This window comes from Molossus molossus, unplaced genomic scaffold (genome assembly GCF_014108415.1).
Source record: "Molossus molossus isolate mMolMol1 unplaced genomic scaffold, mMolMol1.p scaffold_m16_p_11, whole genome shotgun sequence".
Lineage (NCBI taxonomy): Eukaryota > Metazoa > Chordata > Mammalia > Chiroptera > Molossidae > Molossus > Molossus molossus.
The window spans coordinates 9,509,654-9,526,915 of NW_023425346.1; the positions used below are offsets into that span (position 1 = coordinate 9,509,654).

Sequence of the window (17,262 nt, forward strand, 5' to 3'; positions counted from 1 at the left end):
AATATATTAGTATACAAATCCATATAATTTACTAGATAGCTTTTTCAATTATTTAAGACAATGGTGTGTTAGTCTATGTATACAGATTCCCAAAAGATTCCAAGCCAAATTTTTCAAATTTACATGATAGAAAAGAAACAGATGTTAAGCAGTATATTTGACCTTTTATTTTTCCCTGAATGCAAGAAATATTTTAGGATATTTTGAAAAATATATACAGGTGCATAACCAACACAACAATGAACATATGTAATGTTGTTACTACACCAAAATGCTCCCCTAAGGCTTCCAATGCAATCCCAACAAAACCCTTACACATGGAAAACAATTATCTGTACGTTCTAGTTTCATATAAATGAAATCATTATACCTATCTTTTGTGTCCACCTCTTTAGACTAGCATGATGTTTTTGAGATTCACCCATAGTGGTCCATTTATCAAATTTATGTACTGTGTAGCATTTCATTATATGGATATACCATAATTTATCTACTTACCTGATAATGAACATTTGGGTTGTTTCTAGTTTTTTAGTTATTACAATAAAGCTCCTAGGAACTTTCCTATACCATTATCTCTTTCAACCTACATATTCATTTCTCTTGGGTAAATACCTAGGAGTGGAACTGCTGGATCATATGGTAAATTTGGTAATGTTTACTACATTGCCAAACTCTTTTCTAAAGTGCTTATTAAGCATTTTTATTCTTACTAGCAGTGTGCACTGCAGGAGCTCCACCACTAACAACAAAAGAATGGTCAGTTTTTCATTTTAGCTACTATCTTAGTGAATGTATCTTTTGCCACAAAGTATGATGCTAGCTGTAGATTTTTTTTTTCATAGATGCCCTTTATCAGGCTGAAAAGCTTTCATTCTATTCCTACTTTGCCTGAGTTTTTATCATGAAGGGGGTTGAATTCTGTGAAATGCCTTTTTGGCAGGAATTGAGAAATTTTTCTTTATTTTTTAATTTAGTAAACTATACTGGTATTTGAATGATAACCAACTTCTTTCCTGAGTTAAATACTACTTGGTCATGATGTACTATCCTTTACATAAATTGTTGAGTATGATTTGTTTATATCTTGTTAAGGACTTTTGAGTCTGTATTCGAGAGAGATTAGTCTATAGTTTCTTTTCTTGTAATATCTTTTTGTGGTTTGGGTATTGGGGCAATACCAGTCTCATAAAATGAGTTGGAAAGTACTCCCTTCTATTCTATTTTCTGAAAGAGTTTGCATAGAACTGTTATTATTTCTTCCTTAAATGTTTAGTAGATTTCAAGGATGAAGTCATCTGGTCCTGGATTTTTTTTTCATGGTAAGGTTTATAACTATAAAATAAGGGCTATTCAAGTTATTTCTCTCTTCTTCAAGTCAAAAAATATCCAAAAGTATGCCCTGGCCGGTTTGGCTCCCGGAGAGACCCAGGATCGGTTCCCGCTAAGGGCACGTACCTCGGTTGCAGTTTGTCCCCGGCCCTGGTTGGTTGTGCGGGTGGCAGCCACTTGATGTGTCCCTTTCACATCGATGTTTCTCTCTCTCTCTCCTCTCTCTCTCTCTCTCCCTCCCTCCCTTCCTCCCTCCCTCCTCCCCTCCCACTCTACCTGAACAAAAAATGGAAAAATGTCCTCGAGTGAGGATAAAAAAAAAAAAAAAATCCAAAAGTATGACTGAAATGTCAGGTAATAACAGCACCTACTACATGTTGTTCCAACACTGGGTGGGGATCAAAATTTATTAAACGCTCATGATGTACCAGGCACTATTCCATATCCTTTACATTTATTATCATTTCATCCTTATAACCCACCTTAAGGCAAGTACTACCACTATCTTTTAAAAAATATAATTAAAACTAAGGCTCAGAGAAATTAACTAACTTGCCAAGTCACAAAGCTAGTAGGTGATAGATCAGAAATAGGATTAAAATTCAATTGTCTGATTCCAGAGCCTGGATTGCCATATTTTATATGTAAATATTGTATCATATCATATATTCATACTGGGAGAAGAGGATAAATGAAAGCACTAACAACATTCTTCAAGTCCTCTCAGTTCTTTCCAAGGCTTGTGCCTGTGGACAGGATGGGTAAAATGTATCTTCTCAACAGGATACTTTAAATCCTAGTTGACAACATGGTTTGGTGAGACAGGCTTCTGTCCTGGTTTACTATAGGGGATAAGTTTGAAAGTAAGGGAGAGCCAAGGAAAAACTGATATTGGGAGCATGGATACCAAAAATTTCATGGGGGCTGGTCCCAACCCATGGTATGATGTCACAGTGGACTCTCTCACTATGTAACTTTCATTCTTGTTGCCAAGAACATCACAATTTTGCCAAATTGTGGGTAGACAGATGGGGGAAATAGCAGATTGATTTAAAAACCCTAACATCATAGACTTAATATTGACAGGAACCTAAGAATCTCTAGATTTTCTGGCTATAAAGGAGGCAAAGATTATGAACTCATTGCTGTAAGAATTTTACCTTTTTAAAAAACATTTTAAATTCCAGAGGGTAGTTGCTATTACTTTGTGTCCTATGATTGCCCCTCTTAATCTAGTTTTTATTTAGAGTTGGAAAGGCATTTTGCCATCTTGAGTATGTTTCTTGGTACTACTCTCTTATCTCTAATCACTAGCTAGGTCACTCTTGTTTAACTTTCATGTCTTTTATTCATGTATTTTGTTGGTTCTTCAGAGTCTCTGTACTCTAAGTTTCATGTTCTTTTCACTTCACCAAGACTATCTCTGTCGAGGCAGCTTACCTTATGCACTGCTTCTACTTGAGCCTTCAAAATGTTACTCTTCAAGTCAAGAGGAACTTTCCTAGCATTCAGTCCTGGGCTCTCAATGGCATTATTAAGACATTTCTCAGTCAACTTCACCACTTCCTCCTAGATATTAAAAATATACTATAAACAACTCTGATAGTTATATGGATATAGAAAAGGGATTGATGAAAGTTCATATTCAGACAGCCAGGAAATCATGTGTCTTACACAGTCCTAGGCTATTCCAGGAATAGTCACCTCCTACATGTAATTTCTAAGGCTCAATCATCACAAACATGAAGTATAAATTGATAAGACCTCTAGAAATCATCTAGCCCAATTTCCTGTCTTTAAGCAACTGAATAACCAATTATATTACCTGAAACAAATGCCTGAATTAACCACACATGAAGAATGGGCGCCTAATGCTGTACAGTACTCCTCCCCTAATCCATAGGGGTTATGACCCCCAATGGATGCCTAAAACCAAACCTTATAAACACAATTTTTCCTACATTCATACCTACAATGAGATTTAATTTATAAATTAGGTACAATAAGAGATTAAAAACAATAACTGATAATAAAATAGAACAATTATAAAAACATACGATAATAAGAGTTATGTGAATGTGGTTTCTGTCTCAAAATATTTTACTGTACTGTACTCACCTTTTCATATCAAGGAAGCATTTTATGGCTTCTCTTTAGTATATATGAACTTCCAGCATTACTTCTCTTGTATTTGGGGCCATTATTAAATAAATAAGGGTGTTCTTTGAACATCAGCACTGGGAGACCATGACAGTCTATCTGATAACCAAAGTGCCTAATGGTCAGGTAGTGTATACAGTGTGGATACACTGGACAAACGCATGATTCATGCCCTGGGTGAGACAGCATGAGAGTTCATCACAGTACTCAGAATGGCACGCCATTAAAAACTTATAAATTATTTATTTCTAGAATTATCTGTTTCACATATTTGGACCACAGTTAACTACAAGTTACTGGAACCATGGAAAGTGAAACCACAGATATAGGAGGACTACTGTAATTAATTTCAACTGGATTTTTGGTAGGCTTATCCCTATAATTCTGGAGCTGTCACCAGGTAGATGATTATGTTTGAGATTACGTTATGTAGCCACAAACAGGTCACTCTCAGCTATAGACTTATGAAAATGATAGAATAAAGCACAAGTCCAGTCAATGAAGATCATAATTAAAACACTATAAATTAACTATGATAAAAAGAAATAAATGGGAGGAAGCAAATTAAGAAATAAATTTAAATGATCTAAACTATGGTATTTTACTTAACATTAATAACAACAATTATTATTTTTACTATGGTTTCTATTTAACACTAGTTTGAATAACAAACTCACTCTAAATATTTTCTTAGTCTCAGATACAGCTTTTGTTCTTTAAAACAGGCTAGCTTGCCCTGGCTGCTTTGGCTCAGCGGTTAGAGCATTGGCCCGTGGACCAAAGAGTCACGGGTTTGATTCTGGTCAAGGGCACATACCTCAGTTGCGGTTCATCCCCAGCCTTGGTCGGGGTCATGCGGGAGGCAACCAGTCAATGTGTCCCTCTCACGTCGATGTTTCTCTCTCTCCTCCCTCCCACTCTATCTGAAGATAAATAGAAAAAAATAAAATAAAAAATAAAACAGGCTAGCTACTATGTATGGTGTTATATACTGCACCACTATTTCAGGTTTAAAATGATTTAATTAATGTGCTTATTTAATTTGTTGTTTCTTAGTATGGTCTCCATTATCTGCCTCTGGGTGAGACCTCAAACACTGAATGTTTAACACACTTTCCCATGTGATTAGATACATAAAAGTCTGAGCATCACTATTTTGGCCTAGACTATATTTATGTCTGTTACCTCCTAGTCTTCAGAACAGTTCTTATTAATTGAAAAAAGTCCATTATCCTTTTCCCTTCATGGCTAGTTCATGCCATATGACCCAGCAATCCCACTTCTGAGTATATATCCAAAAGAAACAGAATCACTGTCTCGAATAGATATACTCCCATGTTCACTGGAGCATTATACACAATAGCCAAGATGTGGAAACAACCTTCGTGTACAAAAGGATAAAGAATGAGTGGACAGCCCTGGCCAGTTTGGCTCAGCGGTTAGAGCGTCGGCCTGCGGTCCTGAGAGACCCGGGTTCGGTTCCCACTAAGGGCGCGTACCTCGGTTGCAGTTTGTCCCCGGCCCTGGTCGGTTGTGCGGGTGGCAGCCACTCGATGTGTTCCTTTCACATCGATGTTTCTCTCTCTCTCTCTCTCTGTTCCTCTCTCTCCCTCCCACTCTACCTGAACAAAAATGGAAAAATGTCCTCGGGTGAGGATTAAAAAAAAAGAATGAGTGGATAAAGAAAATGTGGTGTATGTATGATTGTGTACACGGACAGAGAATATTATTCAGCCTTTAAAAAGGAGGGAATCCTGCCATTTACAACAACATGGATAATGCTGGAAGGCATTATGCTAAATGAAATAAGTCGCAGAGAATAACAACTACTGCATGATATTACTTATATGTAAAGTCTAAAAATAAATCCAACTCAAAGTAACAAAGTAGAATGGTTGCTGCCAGAAACTGGGAGTGGGGTAAATAGAGAGAGGTTGGTAAAAAGCTTTCAGTTATAACATGGATAAGTTCTGAGGATCTAATGTACAACATGGTAACTATAGTTAATTATATTGTTCTGTACACTTGAAATTTGCTAAGAGAGTATATGTTAAACATTATCACCTAAAATCAAAACAAAACAAAATGGTTATTCTGTGAGATGATGGATGTGTTAATTTGATTGTAGGAATCATTTCACAATGTATACATATAGCAAAATCACCATGTTGTATGATTTAAATATATTACAATTTTATTTGTCAATTTTCTCTCAATAAAGCTGGAAAAAAAATCATAGCTAGCTCAAATAACTTGAACTTTTCTTTTTAAAGACAATTATGTTGCCCTGGCTGGTTTGGCTCAGTGGTTAGAGTGTTGGCTTGCGGTCTGGAGAGACCCGGGTTCGGTTCCTGCTAAGGGTACGTACCTTGGTTGCAGTTTGTCCCCAGCCCTGGTCGGGGTTGTGTGGGTGGCAGCCACTCGATGGGTCTCTCTCACATTGCTGTTTCTCTCTGTCTTCCTCCCTCACTCCCTCCCACTCTATCTAAAACGATAAATGCAAAAAAATGTCCTCGGGTGAGGATAAAAACAAATAAAGACAATTATGTTGCAGATTTGAGATGACTTGTTAATCACATTATAAAGTTCTTAGGCAACCTGCCTCTGACATAGGCAGATAATTCTTTTCCTGACTATATTAAAAACAAAAACATGCCTGTCCAGTGTGGCTCAGTGGTTGAGAGTTGACCCATGCACCAACAAGTCACCGGTTCAATTCCTGGTCAGGGCACATGCCCAAGTTGTGGACCAAATCCCCAGTGGGGGGCATGCAAGAGGTGACCAGTCGATGTTCTCTCTCATCGATGTTTCTCTCTCTCCCTTCCTCTCTCTCCAAAAATCAGTAAAAGAAAAAAATTATAAAACAAACACAATAATTCAACAAATATATCACAGGTAAAGTATAACTTGTTTCTACCTTTCTGGGAAGCAATTTTGCAAAAGTACCAAAGGCTTTAAAATTCTGCCTATACTTTGACCTATACCACTTCTACTTCCCAGGGAAGAAAATCAAAGATGATTGCAGATATTCATTCATAAGACTGTTTGTCACTACACCGATTAGAACAGTGAAAACTAGCAAGAATCTAAATGGAGACTGAGTAAACACACTGATGACTCATGCATGCATTTTATTTATTTATTTATTTTTATCCTCACCGAGGACATTTTTTTTTTTTGATATTTTGTTCAGATAGAGTGGGAGGGAGAGAGAGAGAGAGAAACATCAATGTGAAGGGGACACATTGAGTGGCTGCCACCTACACAACCAACCAGGGCTGGGGACAAACTGCAACCGAGGTACGTGCCCTTAGCGGGAACCGAACCCGGGTCTCTCCGGACCGCAGGCCAACGCTCTAACGGCTAAGCCAAACCGGCCAGGGCAGTCATGCATGCATTTTAATTATTGCCTGTAATGTCACTGAAATAAAGAAAGATGTGTAGAACTGATTCCTTTTTAAAAGCAGTGCTACTGCATTTTAATTTTTAAAATATGTATCACAGCCCAGCTGGTGTGGCTCAGTGGATTGAGCGTCATCCCATAGACTGAGAGGTCCCGGTTCGATTCCTGGTCAAGGCACATGCCTGGGTTGTAGGCTCCATCTCCAGTGGGGGATGTGCAGGAGGCAGTCAAAGGATGTTTCTCTCTCACATCGATGTTTCTGTCTATCCCTTCCTCTCTCTCTAAAAATTCAATAAAAACGTATTTAAAAAAAATATATATATAGATATGTATATCTATATATATTTAGATAGATAGATAGATAGATAGATAGATAGATAGATATCACATTTAAATGTTTAAAAGTAGATATCTTGCCCTGGCCAGTTTGGCTCAGCAGTGTTGGCCTGTGGTCCAGAGACACCCGGGTTTGGTTCCCACTAAGGGCACATACCTCGGTTGCAGTTTGTCCCCAGCCCTGGTTGGGTCATACAAGAGGCAGCCACTTGATGTGTCCCTTTCACATCAATGTTTCTCTCTCTCTCTCTCTCCCTCCCGATCTATCTGAACAAAAAAATGGAAAAAATGTCCTTGGGTGAGGATACAAAAAAAAGGAGATATCTTAAAAATGTTAATTTAGTTATCTCTTCTACTAATGGAGCATAATGGAAGATTTATAATTTTCTGCTTTTTAAAATTTGCTTTAATTTTCTACAATTATCATGTATGTGTACAACAGAAAAAAATTACTGAACTACAAGTTGAGTAATAGCTTTAAAATATTTTCACTTTAGCCCTAGCCAGTTTTATTCAGCAGTTAGTGTTGACAAAAGAGTTGTGGGTTCGATTCCTGATCAAGGGCATGTACCTGGGTTGCACAATTAATCCCAGCGCCAGTTACAATTGTGCAGGAAGCAACCAATCAAAGTGTCTCTCTCACACTGATGTTTCTCTCTCACTCTCTCCCCCTGGCCCTTCTTTCCACTCTAAAAATTAATGAAAAAAAATATCCTCAGGTGATGATTAATAAAATATTTTCACTTTATTTTCTTATATCTTATATCACATAACTCAAATTATATCCAATTACTAAACTGTTGATATATCTGCCTTGGATGGCCAAAATATGGCCAACACAAAGACCAAAGTAATTAAAAGGGTACCCTGATTCCTAAGTACCCCCAATTGGATCTAATCTGAAATGACTGTGGATACTCACACTCTACCATATCATAGTCCTTAGCTGTCAGAGTCAGCTTAGTGAGGTGCTTTTATGTCAGGGGTTAAAGGCAAACAAAAGTCTGCTTAAGTTCTCAACCATTGTAACAATCACGCTCCTTCTCCCCTCCCCAAGGTTCACCAGGCTTCATTCCTTTTAGTTTCCTTCCAGTCCTCCACTAAATTTGTGTCAAATTGCTAACCTCCCTCTCTCTCTAAAAAAAACAGTAAAAACATATTTTTTAAAATGTTATTATAAAAAGACCCATTGAACAGAATTAAGAGACAAAAAAGGCTGAATCAGAATACAAAGTTTAACATTTATATAACTTTTGACTCTATGTCTAAAAAAATTATGAGATGACCTTATAGTTCTTAATGTTGCTGCTCAAGTTTCTTCTTTCCCTCCAAAACATATAAAAATTTCTCCTTTTTAAATGAGAAAACAGATTTATAAGAGTTCAGCACAGACAGATTTCCCAGCAAAAGAAAAGAGAAAAGTATTAGCTTTAAAAAGAAAGGCTTTCTGGGAAGTCTGGAGATGTGTGGCAGGTATGCAAAGGAGAAGTCTGAATACCTGGTTGTTGATGTTAACATCAATGTTGGGACGAGGGGATGGCAATGAACTATTTTCCATCTCAAGGTGTTTTAGCTTCTCTGATGCATCTTTTAATGCTGAAAAAAAAAAAAGGCAGAATAGCCCTTTAGTCTGCCATGCTGTCATAGCTGTGTGCGGGTATCATCGATTAAAGGTAAGAGTCCAGATAACCAAAGAATAAATATATTTTCTTTCCGTAAGCAGGTAACTCCCCATTAACTTGATTAAGAGTTAACCTAAATAGAAACACTGGCCTGTATCTACACTGCTCCTATAAAGGCACTAGATATGGAATCTCAATAGCATGTGTGGTTAAGAAGGCTAACTAGTCAAAAAAGTCAAAGAAAAGGCAGAGATCACCTGTGACTTGATCCTTTCTTCCATAACCACAATCCAGTCTCCTCCTGCCAAACTTCAGTACTTTGTCATTTTCTTTCCTTGGCCCTAAATATACACAGCCTAAAACTAAACTATGTGGAGCAAACTGATGAACGACATACATTTATTCATTCACTGATTCAACATATTATATATTGGTAACATAAGGTATGATGCAAGACAAGCATTTTGATTTATTATGTTCCACCTTAGCTGCAAAAATACATTACAAATAAAGTTCTCTAACCACTGAAAAGATAATACATTAAATGACCTTATACAGAGACTAACTGATATGAGTTGATATTTTTACATGGTCACTTGACAAAAAAGCTGTTGAATGCCTAATAATTTCTATATAATCAGGCAAAACAAGGGAGATAAAAACTATGAAATCATTTCCTCCTGGTCAAAGGGATCATCTAAAAGTATCCAGCAATTAATTCAGTGGCTCTCTCCTTTGGCTGAACATTAGAATCAGATGTAGAGATTTTAAGTAACACTGCTTCCCAGAGCTGACCTCAGAACAATAATGGCAGAATTTCTGGTGGTAGTTTTCTGGCACTGGTAGTTTATAAAACTCTCCAGGTGACGAGAATCACTATTTCAACACTGATCTCAAAAATCTTCCATACTCATTTACTTAACTGTCATCTCCTGGTTTTCTTATTCTTCAAACTATTTGATACTAAATTTTAACATGATGATGTTACGACCACAAATGCTTTAGCTTATGCTGATAAATTAATACTGTTGAGTTTGGGTGTTTTGTTGTTGTTGAAATAAAGCTTCTTCTGCTATATGTTTGGCTGAGAAACATCCTGAGATTGTAGAATAAGCCATTTTTTAAAAAGTTACTACTTAGCCCTGGCTGGTTTGGCTCAGCAGTTAGAGCATCAGCCTGTGGACCAAAAGGTTGCAAGTTAGATTCCCTGCCCCAGTCAGGGTCCTGCGAGAGGCAGCCAATCAATGTGTCTCTCACATCAATGTCTCCCCCCACCCCCACCCTTCCTCCCTCCCACTCTATCTAAAAATCAATGGGAAAATATCCTTGGGTGAGGATTAACAACAACAAAAAAGTTACTAGTTATCACTACTCAGCTATGTGAATGAGGATGTTCACATTACAACCAAAAGAAAAGAAAGAATAAATTGGATACCAAGATTCTAAGACCTTAATCCTTAACATCTAAACACTCAATTTTGGCCCTGGCTGGTTTGGCTGAGCAGTGAGTGTCCACCCACAGACCAGTGAGTCTCAAGTTTGATCCGGTCAAGGGTACATACCTCAGTTGGGGTTCATCCCTGGACCTACCTGGTCAGGGTCATGCAGGAGGCAACCGGTCAATGTGTCTCTCTCACACTGATGTTTCTCTCTCTCTCCCACTCTAGCTGAACAAAAATGGAAAAATATCATCGGCTGAAGATTTAAAAAAACCACACTCAATTTTCATTGACTTTGATCAAATGAGATAAATCTGAACTAAATTTTATTGATGAAACCCTCACACTATGCAATAATTTCTTCTGTCATAACTTAAAAACTTGAACAGCATTTAAGTTCCGCTTGAATATCTTCTGTAATGAGGGGCTCACTTTCTGTTTGTTATGGTATTCATTTCTGATGTATGGCAGCAACATTTAAAAAATTCTTTCCTATAAGGACTGCAAATCTACTTCCCTAACTTTCAAGTCACTGGTGTAAGAATCACCAATAAAGCATCATGAAATAAATTTTTTGCTATATCAGGCTTTCAAATATTTGAAGAATTATTACATCTCATACGATCTTTTCTTTTTTAGGCATCCTTCGTTCATTCAACCATGTTCAGCAAAACCAGTACAATTTCCTAGAAAGTATGTACAAAACAAATGTGTGCTAATACAATTCTATATTGCAGCACTGAAAAAAACTTTTTAAATTAATATAATGGAAATAAAATGAAATGTAAATAAAATCAATACTGCCATCTCCATAGGTGACTATTTTCATTTTAACCCTGGAAATACTCCATATTAAGCTAGTTCTCCTACTGGTTAAATCTAAATTCTGACGGCCCTAGTTTCTTATCTAACATCTTTCTAGCAACAAAGAGTGATCATTGCTAACAAAAGATAGAGTCTAGGTCAAGGCTGTAAAAACTGGAAATTAACCAAAAGAAATTATGGCAAAGAAAGTAAAAGACAAACAATAGTGGAGGATATTTTCTTAATCCGGTAACTAACTACTACCTTTAAAATAAAATTAGAACATTATTCTGAAATTACCAACACAATAAATCAAAGTTAATTTTTGTTTCCCTGACCTCAAATTCATAAGCACAATTTAAACGTGGTATATATCAATAAGAATATAAAATCTTGACCATATTAACATTTGTTTAACCATGTAGTGGTTACTTAGAGAACAAATAACAAACTGTTAATGCCACATACCAGTAGTGCTTCTGCAGTTCTGTTAACCAGAATCACTGTGTAACTTTTCCTTAACATTTCCTATCTCTAAATTACTAAATACTATTGCTGTACTATTCTTGAGAGACAACAGCACACTCAATAGCAGTTATCTATGAGATGTTTACAGATGGTGTCTAATTTTAGTATAGAAATCAAAATTGGCAAATGCCGCATAAATATGAGCTGATTTCATTTTTTATTAATCCTCACCTGAGGATATTTTTCCATTGATTTTTAAATAGAGATAGAATGTAAGGGGGGGGGCGGAGAGAAACATTGATGTGAGAGAGACACACATCAGCGGACTGCCTCCTGGGGCCAGGGATCAAACTTGCAACCCAGGTACATGGCCCTAACCAGAAATCAAACCCGAGATCCTTTGGTCCATGGGCTGATGCTCCAATTGGCCAGGGCTAAATACAGGCTGCATTTATTTATTTATTTATTTTATTTTTAAACCTCACCTGAGGATATTTTTCCACTGATGTTTTAGATACAGTAGAAGGGAGGGAGGGGGAGAGAGAGAGAGAGAAACATTGATGTGAGAGAGACATATTGATCGGATGCCACTCATGTAACCCTGACTGGGGCCAGGGATCAAATCTGTAACTCATGTACATGTCCTTACCAGAATCGAACCTGTGACCCTTTGGTCTGTGGGCCATGCTCTAACTGCTGAGCCAAACCAGCCATGGCAATACGAGCTGCTTTTAAATGAACATACATTACACTGAGATTCAACAGGAAGCTTTTGTTTAAAGACAAATTTAATATCAAACCAAATTCACAATTATACAGAAATTATCAATGTGCAACTTATTGCTTCTTTTTAACCTTTTCAAAAGTTAAAGAAACCAGCCCTGGCCGGTTTGGCTCAGTGGTTAGAGCGTCCACCTGCGGTCCGGAGAGACCTGGGTTCGGTTCCCGCTAAGGGCATGTACCTTGGTTGCAGTTTGTCCCCGGCCCTGGTTGGTCGTGCGGGTGGCAGCCACTCGATGTGTCCCTTTCACATCAAAGTTTCCCTCTCTCTCTCTTCCTCTTTCTCCCTCCCACTCTGTCTGTGCAAAAAATGGAAAAATGTCCTCGGATGAGGATTAAAAATAAATAAATAAATAAAATGTCTTTATAAAAAAAAAAAAAAGTTAAAGAAACCAGCTTTCTCTCTGGATTGTTTATTTTTGTGGGTCTGTGCAGCAATAGTCCTCATTAAAAACAAAATACTTTCGTCCTGGCCAGTTTGCTCCGTGGTTAGAGCATCAGCCCCGCAGACCAAAGGGTCGCGGATTTGATTCCCAGTCAAGGGCATGTACCTAGGTTGCAGGTTTGATCCCTGGCCCTGGGTGAGGTCATGTGGGAGGCAACCAATAGATGTGTCTCTCTCATATTGATGTTCCTCTTTCCCTCTCCCTTTCTATCTTCCAATTTATTTTTAAAAAATCAATGGAAAAATATCCTCGAGTGAAGACTAACCAAAAATAAAATAAAATAAAATGGCAGGTTCCTTTGTAAAAAAAATTTAAATAAATAAACAAAAATAAAATATTTTCTAGGAGCTAATGAATAGTCCAAGCTATTCAATCTTATGTCCTAAAAATCTTTAAAGAAACTTTTTCCCTTAATTTTCACTCAAGAAATAAAGTGAACAAACAACTTTGAAAATTCATAAATATTTAATGACTCATAAATGACACAAATATTTAATGGTCTCAATTATGCAACCTTAAATATTTCAATGGACCCTTAAGCCAAAAAGAGGCAAGAAGGCATAACTCTTTACATTAAAATTTAAAATTTAACTATTACATAAAATATTCTTGACTTAAATAGCTCATTTAAAAGGGAAGTAAAATAAAAAGATGCCATTGATATTATACAGAACATTTACTTACTCTTACCTTCAACTTCAGGTTCCTCTAATCCAGTTTGCCTGGGGGCTGTGTTAATTTCACCTGGTGAATGCAATGTTTCCACAGTGTCAGGTGCCCTGATTTCATCAACAATGGTTGTTTCCAATAAGGCTGGACTATCTAGCAAATCAATACTCGGAGGCAAACTGTAAAGTAATAGAAAATGTACTTAGACCAATAAATTTATCATGAAAAGAATTTAAAATACTAACAAAAATCTTTGTTGGAAAAAATTCATGTAAGAGTTCATATCCTAACTAGTTTATTCATCTGTCAAAACATTTTGGGCAGATTGTTCTTCCAGCGAAGATGGAGTCAATGGCACCCGATTTAACTTCCTACTTGAAATAGCCTAACGGGCGGGAGGGGACTATTGTCAAGATATCAAACATCAGAAAACAAAGGGCAGTGATTCTGAAATTTGGGAGACACAGGAGGTGGCCTTACAATTGTCTTGAGAGAATTTCCATGCCATGGCACAGAGACGGTGCAATGAGGCACATAGCACAGAGGATTCCCTTAGCTCTTCTCAATTAAGAAGATGAGGATGAGAGTCAAAGGAGACCAAAACTGCTGAAGTTCACAGGACATAGTACCAGTCAGGAAAGAGCAGCACTTCAAGGGGGAAATCCTGGAGATCTGCAGAAGGTCCCTCCTCAAGTATTCAGCAGAGTACTGATCAGAGAATGTGTGTGAAACTCTCTGAGGCTAGGAAAAGACCATCCAAAAGGATATCCTCCTTGCCCTGGCTGGAGAAAGTACTAGTGGCACTCACACTGAGCCACAATGCCTGTTTCCATAGACTGTTAAAACACATAATTCACAGGGCATTGTGTGTTCAGGAAGGTCTTGCCTCAGTAGTGGAAATAACTAATTCACACTGAGCATGGCAACAAACCCACCTAACACATCATAAAAGAAAGACTCGAAAGGATCAAACTGTTTCCAAGTAACTTAACTATATCCAAAACAAAGTTCAAGAAAATTTAGAGAAGCCCTAACCAGTTTGGCTCAGAGGTTAGAGCGTCAGCCCACGGACCAGAGAGTCCCGGGTTCGGTTACCACTAAGGGCCTGTACCTTGGTTGCAGTTTGTCCTTGGCCCCAGATGGGGTTGTGTGGGTGGCAACCACTCGATGTGTCTCTCTCACATCGATGTTTCTCTCTCTCTCTCCCTCCTTCTCTCCCTCCCACTCTATCTGAAGATAAATGCAAAAATGTCCTCGGGTGAGGATAAAAAAAAAAAAAAGGAAGAAAGAAAATTTAGTGGAATATAAAATTATCTAGTATCAGGTAGCTAAGTTAAATTTGTTAGGTGAAGAACTTGGTAGAATGTCAGACACCCACTCAAAGATTACCAGGAATGCAAAGACATCCCCTACTAAAGAGAATAATCAACCAATAGAAACTGAACTGATGTTAGAATTAGCAAAGAAAGACATTAAACAGTTATTATAACTGTATTCCATATAATCAAAAACGTTAAGCAAAGACATGAAAGATATTAAAAAAGACCCAAATCAAACTTCTAGAGATGGAAGCTATAGTATCCAAGATATGAAATATATTACATGACCTTCATAGCAGATAAGAAGTTAGATACTAATGTAAAGCAATGGTAACAGAAACTATCTAAAATAAAACACACAGAGAACAGAATAACCCAAAATGAGACAACTTCAAGTAACCTACTATATGGATAATTGGAGTTCCAAAGTAGGGGTGGGACAGAACAAACGTTTAAAGAAATAACTGCTGAAGTGTTTCCAAATTTGATGAAAACTATAAGCCCATGGATCCAAGAATTTCAACAAATCCTAAACACAAGAACATGAAGAAAACTACACCAAAACATATCATAATCAAATTGCTTAAAACTAATGATAGAAAAATTTTAAAGCAACCCAAAATATTGTCTATTCAAATAAAGATAAGAATGACCTATTCAAATAAATAAAAATAAGAATAACAGCTGATTGCTCATCACAAACAATGCAAAGTAGCCCTGGCTGGTTTGGCTCAGCGGTTAAAGCGTTGGCCTGCAGTCCAGAGAGACCCGGGTTTGGTTCCCGCTAAGGGCAAGTACCTCGGTTGCAATTTGTCCCTGGCCCTGGTTGGGTCATGCAGGTGGTGACCAGTCGATGTGTCCCTTTCACATCAATGTTTCTCTCTCTCTCTCTTCCTCTCTCTCCCTCCCACTCTATCTGAACAAAAAACGAAAATATGTCCTCGGGTGAGGATAAAAAAAAAAAAAAAGAAAAAAACAATGCAAAGTAGAGGGCAGTGGAGAAGTATCTTAAAAGCACTGAAAGAAAAAGAAAAAAAACCTCTACCAACCAAAATTTTATAGCCAGCAAAAAAAAAAAGAAAAGCTTTAAAAAACACAGGTCAAGATGGCAGGTGTAGGTAGGTAAACGCAGTATTGCGTCCTCCCACAACCACACCAAAGTTACAACTAAACTACAGAACAACCATTATTCAAAACCACCTGAAATCAAGCTGAATATAAGTCCTACAACTACGGAGTTAAAGAAGCAGCCTCATCGAGACTGGTAGGAGGGGCGGAGGCGGAGGGGCTGGTCCCACACCCACGTGTGGCGAATAAAAATCAGGAGGACACCTCAGCTGGGAAGGTCCTCCCTGAGGACTGAGGGGTCCCCGTCCCACATCAGGCGCCCCACTCAGGATTGCAGTGCCAAGAAGAGAAGTCCCCATAACTTCTGGCTGGAAAAACCAGCGGGAACTGAGGCTCAGGAAGGCTGAGGCGGCTGGAGCCCCAGGAAGCTCCTATTAAAGGGCCCGCGCACGGACTTATCGGACTCTCTTCCTCTAAGCTTGGAGGGAAGGCACCTTGATGGGCACCAGAAATATACAGGGAAGAACTGAGCTGTGTGGCATTGGAGCTAGGGCTGGAGTCAAACATGCTGTCAGAGGCCTTTGTTCCTTTGGTGAGCCCTTCCCTGGAGCAGCAGACAGCCTCCATATCTGGGACTCCAGCAACCAGGCTCACACTGGTTGCCCCACCCTGGTGACTCCCTGAGGCCCCGCTCCACCCTACTGTCAAGCCCACCCAAGCTGCTGCCAGTTGCTTAACCATAGGATTGGCCTGTCTTGGATCCTGCTTCAGGTTTTCCTAAATTCTTTCAAACAAGCAGCATCTGGTCTCAGCTAGTGCCATACCTCTCATTAAGTAATACATAGAAACAAACACAGGGAGGCAGCCAAAATGAGAAGACAAAGAAACAGGTCCCAAATGAAAGAACAGAACAAAACCCCAGGAAAAGAACTAAGCAAAATGGAGTTAAGCAACCTAACAGATGCTGAGTTCAAAATACTGTTTATAAGGATGCTCAATGAACTTAGTGAGAACCTCAGCGAACTTACTGAGGGCCTCAAGAGCATAAACAAGGACCAGTCAGAAATGAAGGAGGCATTAACTGAAATAAAGAATAATTTACACAGATTCAATAGTAGAGAAGGGGACTTCCGGTCAAGATAGTGGCGTAGGTAAACGCGGTATCTCGTCCTCCCACAACCACATCAAAGTTACAACTACAAAACAACCATCATTCAAAACTCCCTGAAATCAAGCTGAATGCAAGTCTTACAACTACGAAATTAAAGCAGCAGCCACATCCAGACTGGTAGGAGGGGCAGAGGCGCGAGGGCTGGTGGCGAGACGGGCTGGTCTCACATCCGTGTGTGGCGGATAAAAATCAGGAGGATACTTCCTAAGAACTGAGGGGTCCCCGTCCCACACGAGATGCCACGC

The 17,262-nt window shown here is 38.4% G+C and overlaps 1 protein-coding gene across 7 annotated transcripts in view; it reads right to left on the bottom strand.

Annotated features, from left to right (window-relative positions):
* Positions 1 to 17,262, bottom strand: part of EPB41L5 (erythrocyte membrane protein band 4.1 like 5) — a 149,997-nt gene that overhangs the window by 35,894 nt on the left and 96,841 nt on the right. For all 7 annotated transcript variants that reach the window (XM_036254375.1, XM_036254374.1, XM_036254372.1 and 4 more), the window contains 3 exons: positions 13,481 to 13,638; positions 8,730 to 8,827; positions 2,773 to 2,901 (listed from right to left, as the gene is read on the bottom strand). In XM_036254375.1, coding sequence (XP_036110268.1) covers positions 2,773 to 2,901; positions 8,730 to 8,827; positions 13,481 to 13,638 — 385 coding nt within the window. The remainder of the gene's footprint in view (positions 1 to 2,772; positions 2,902 to 8,729; positions 8,828 to 13,480; positions 13,639 to 17,262) is intronic.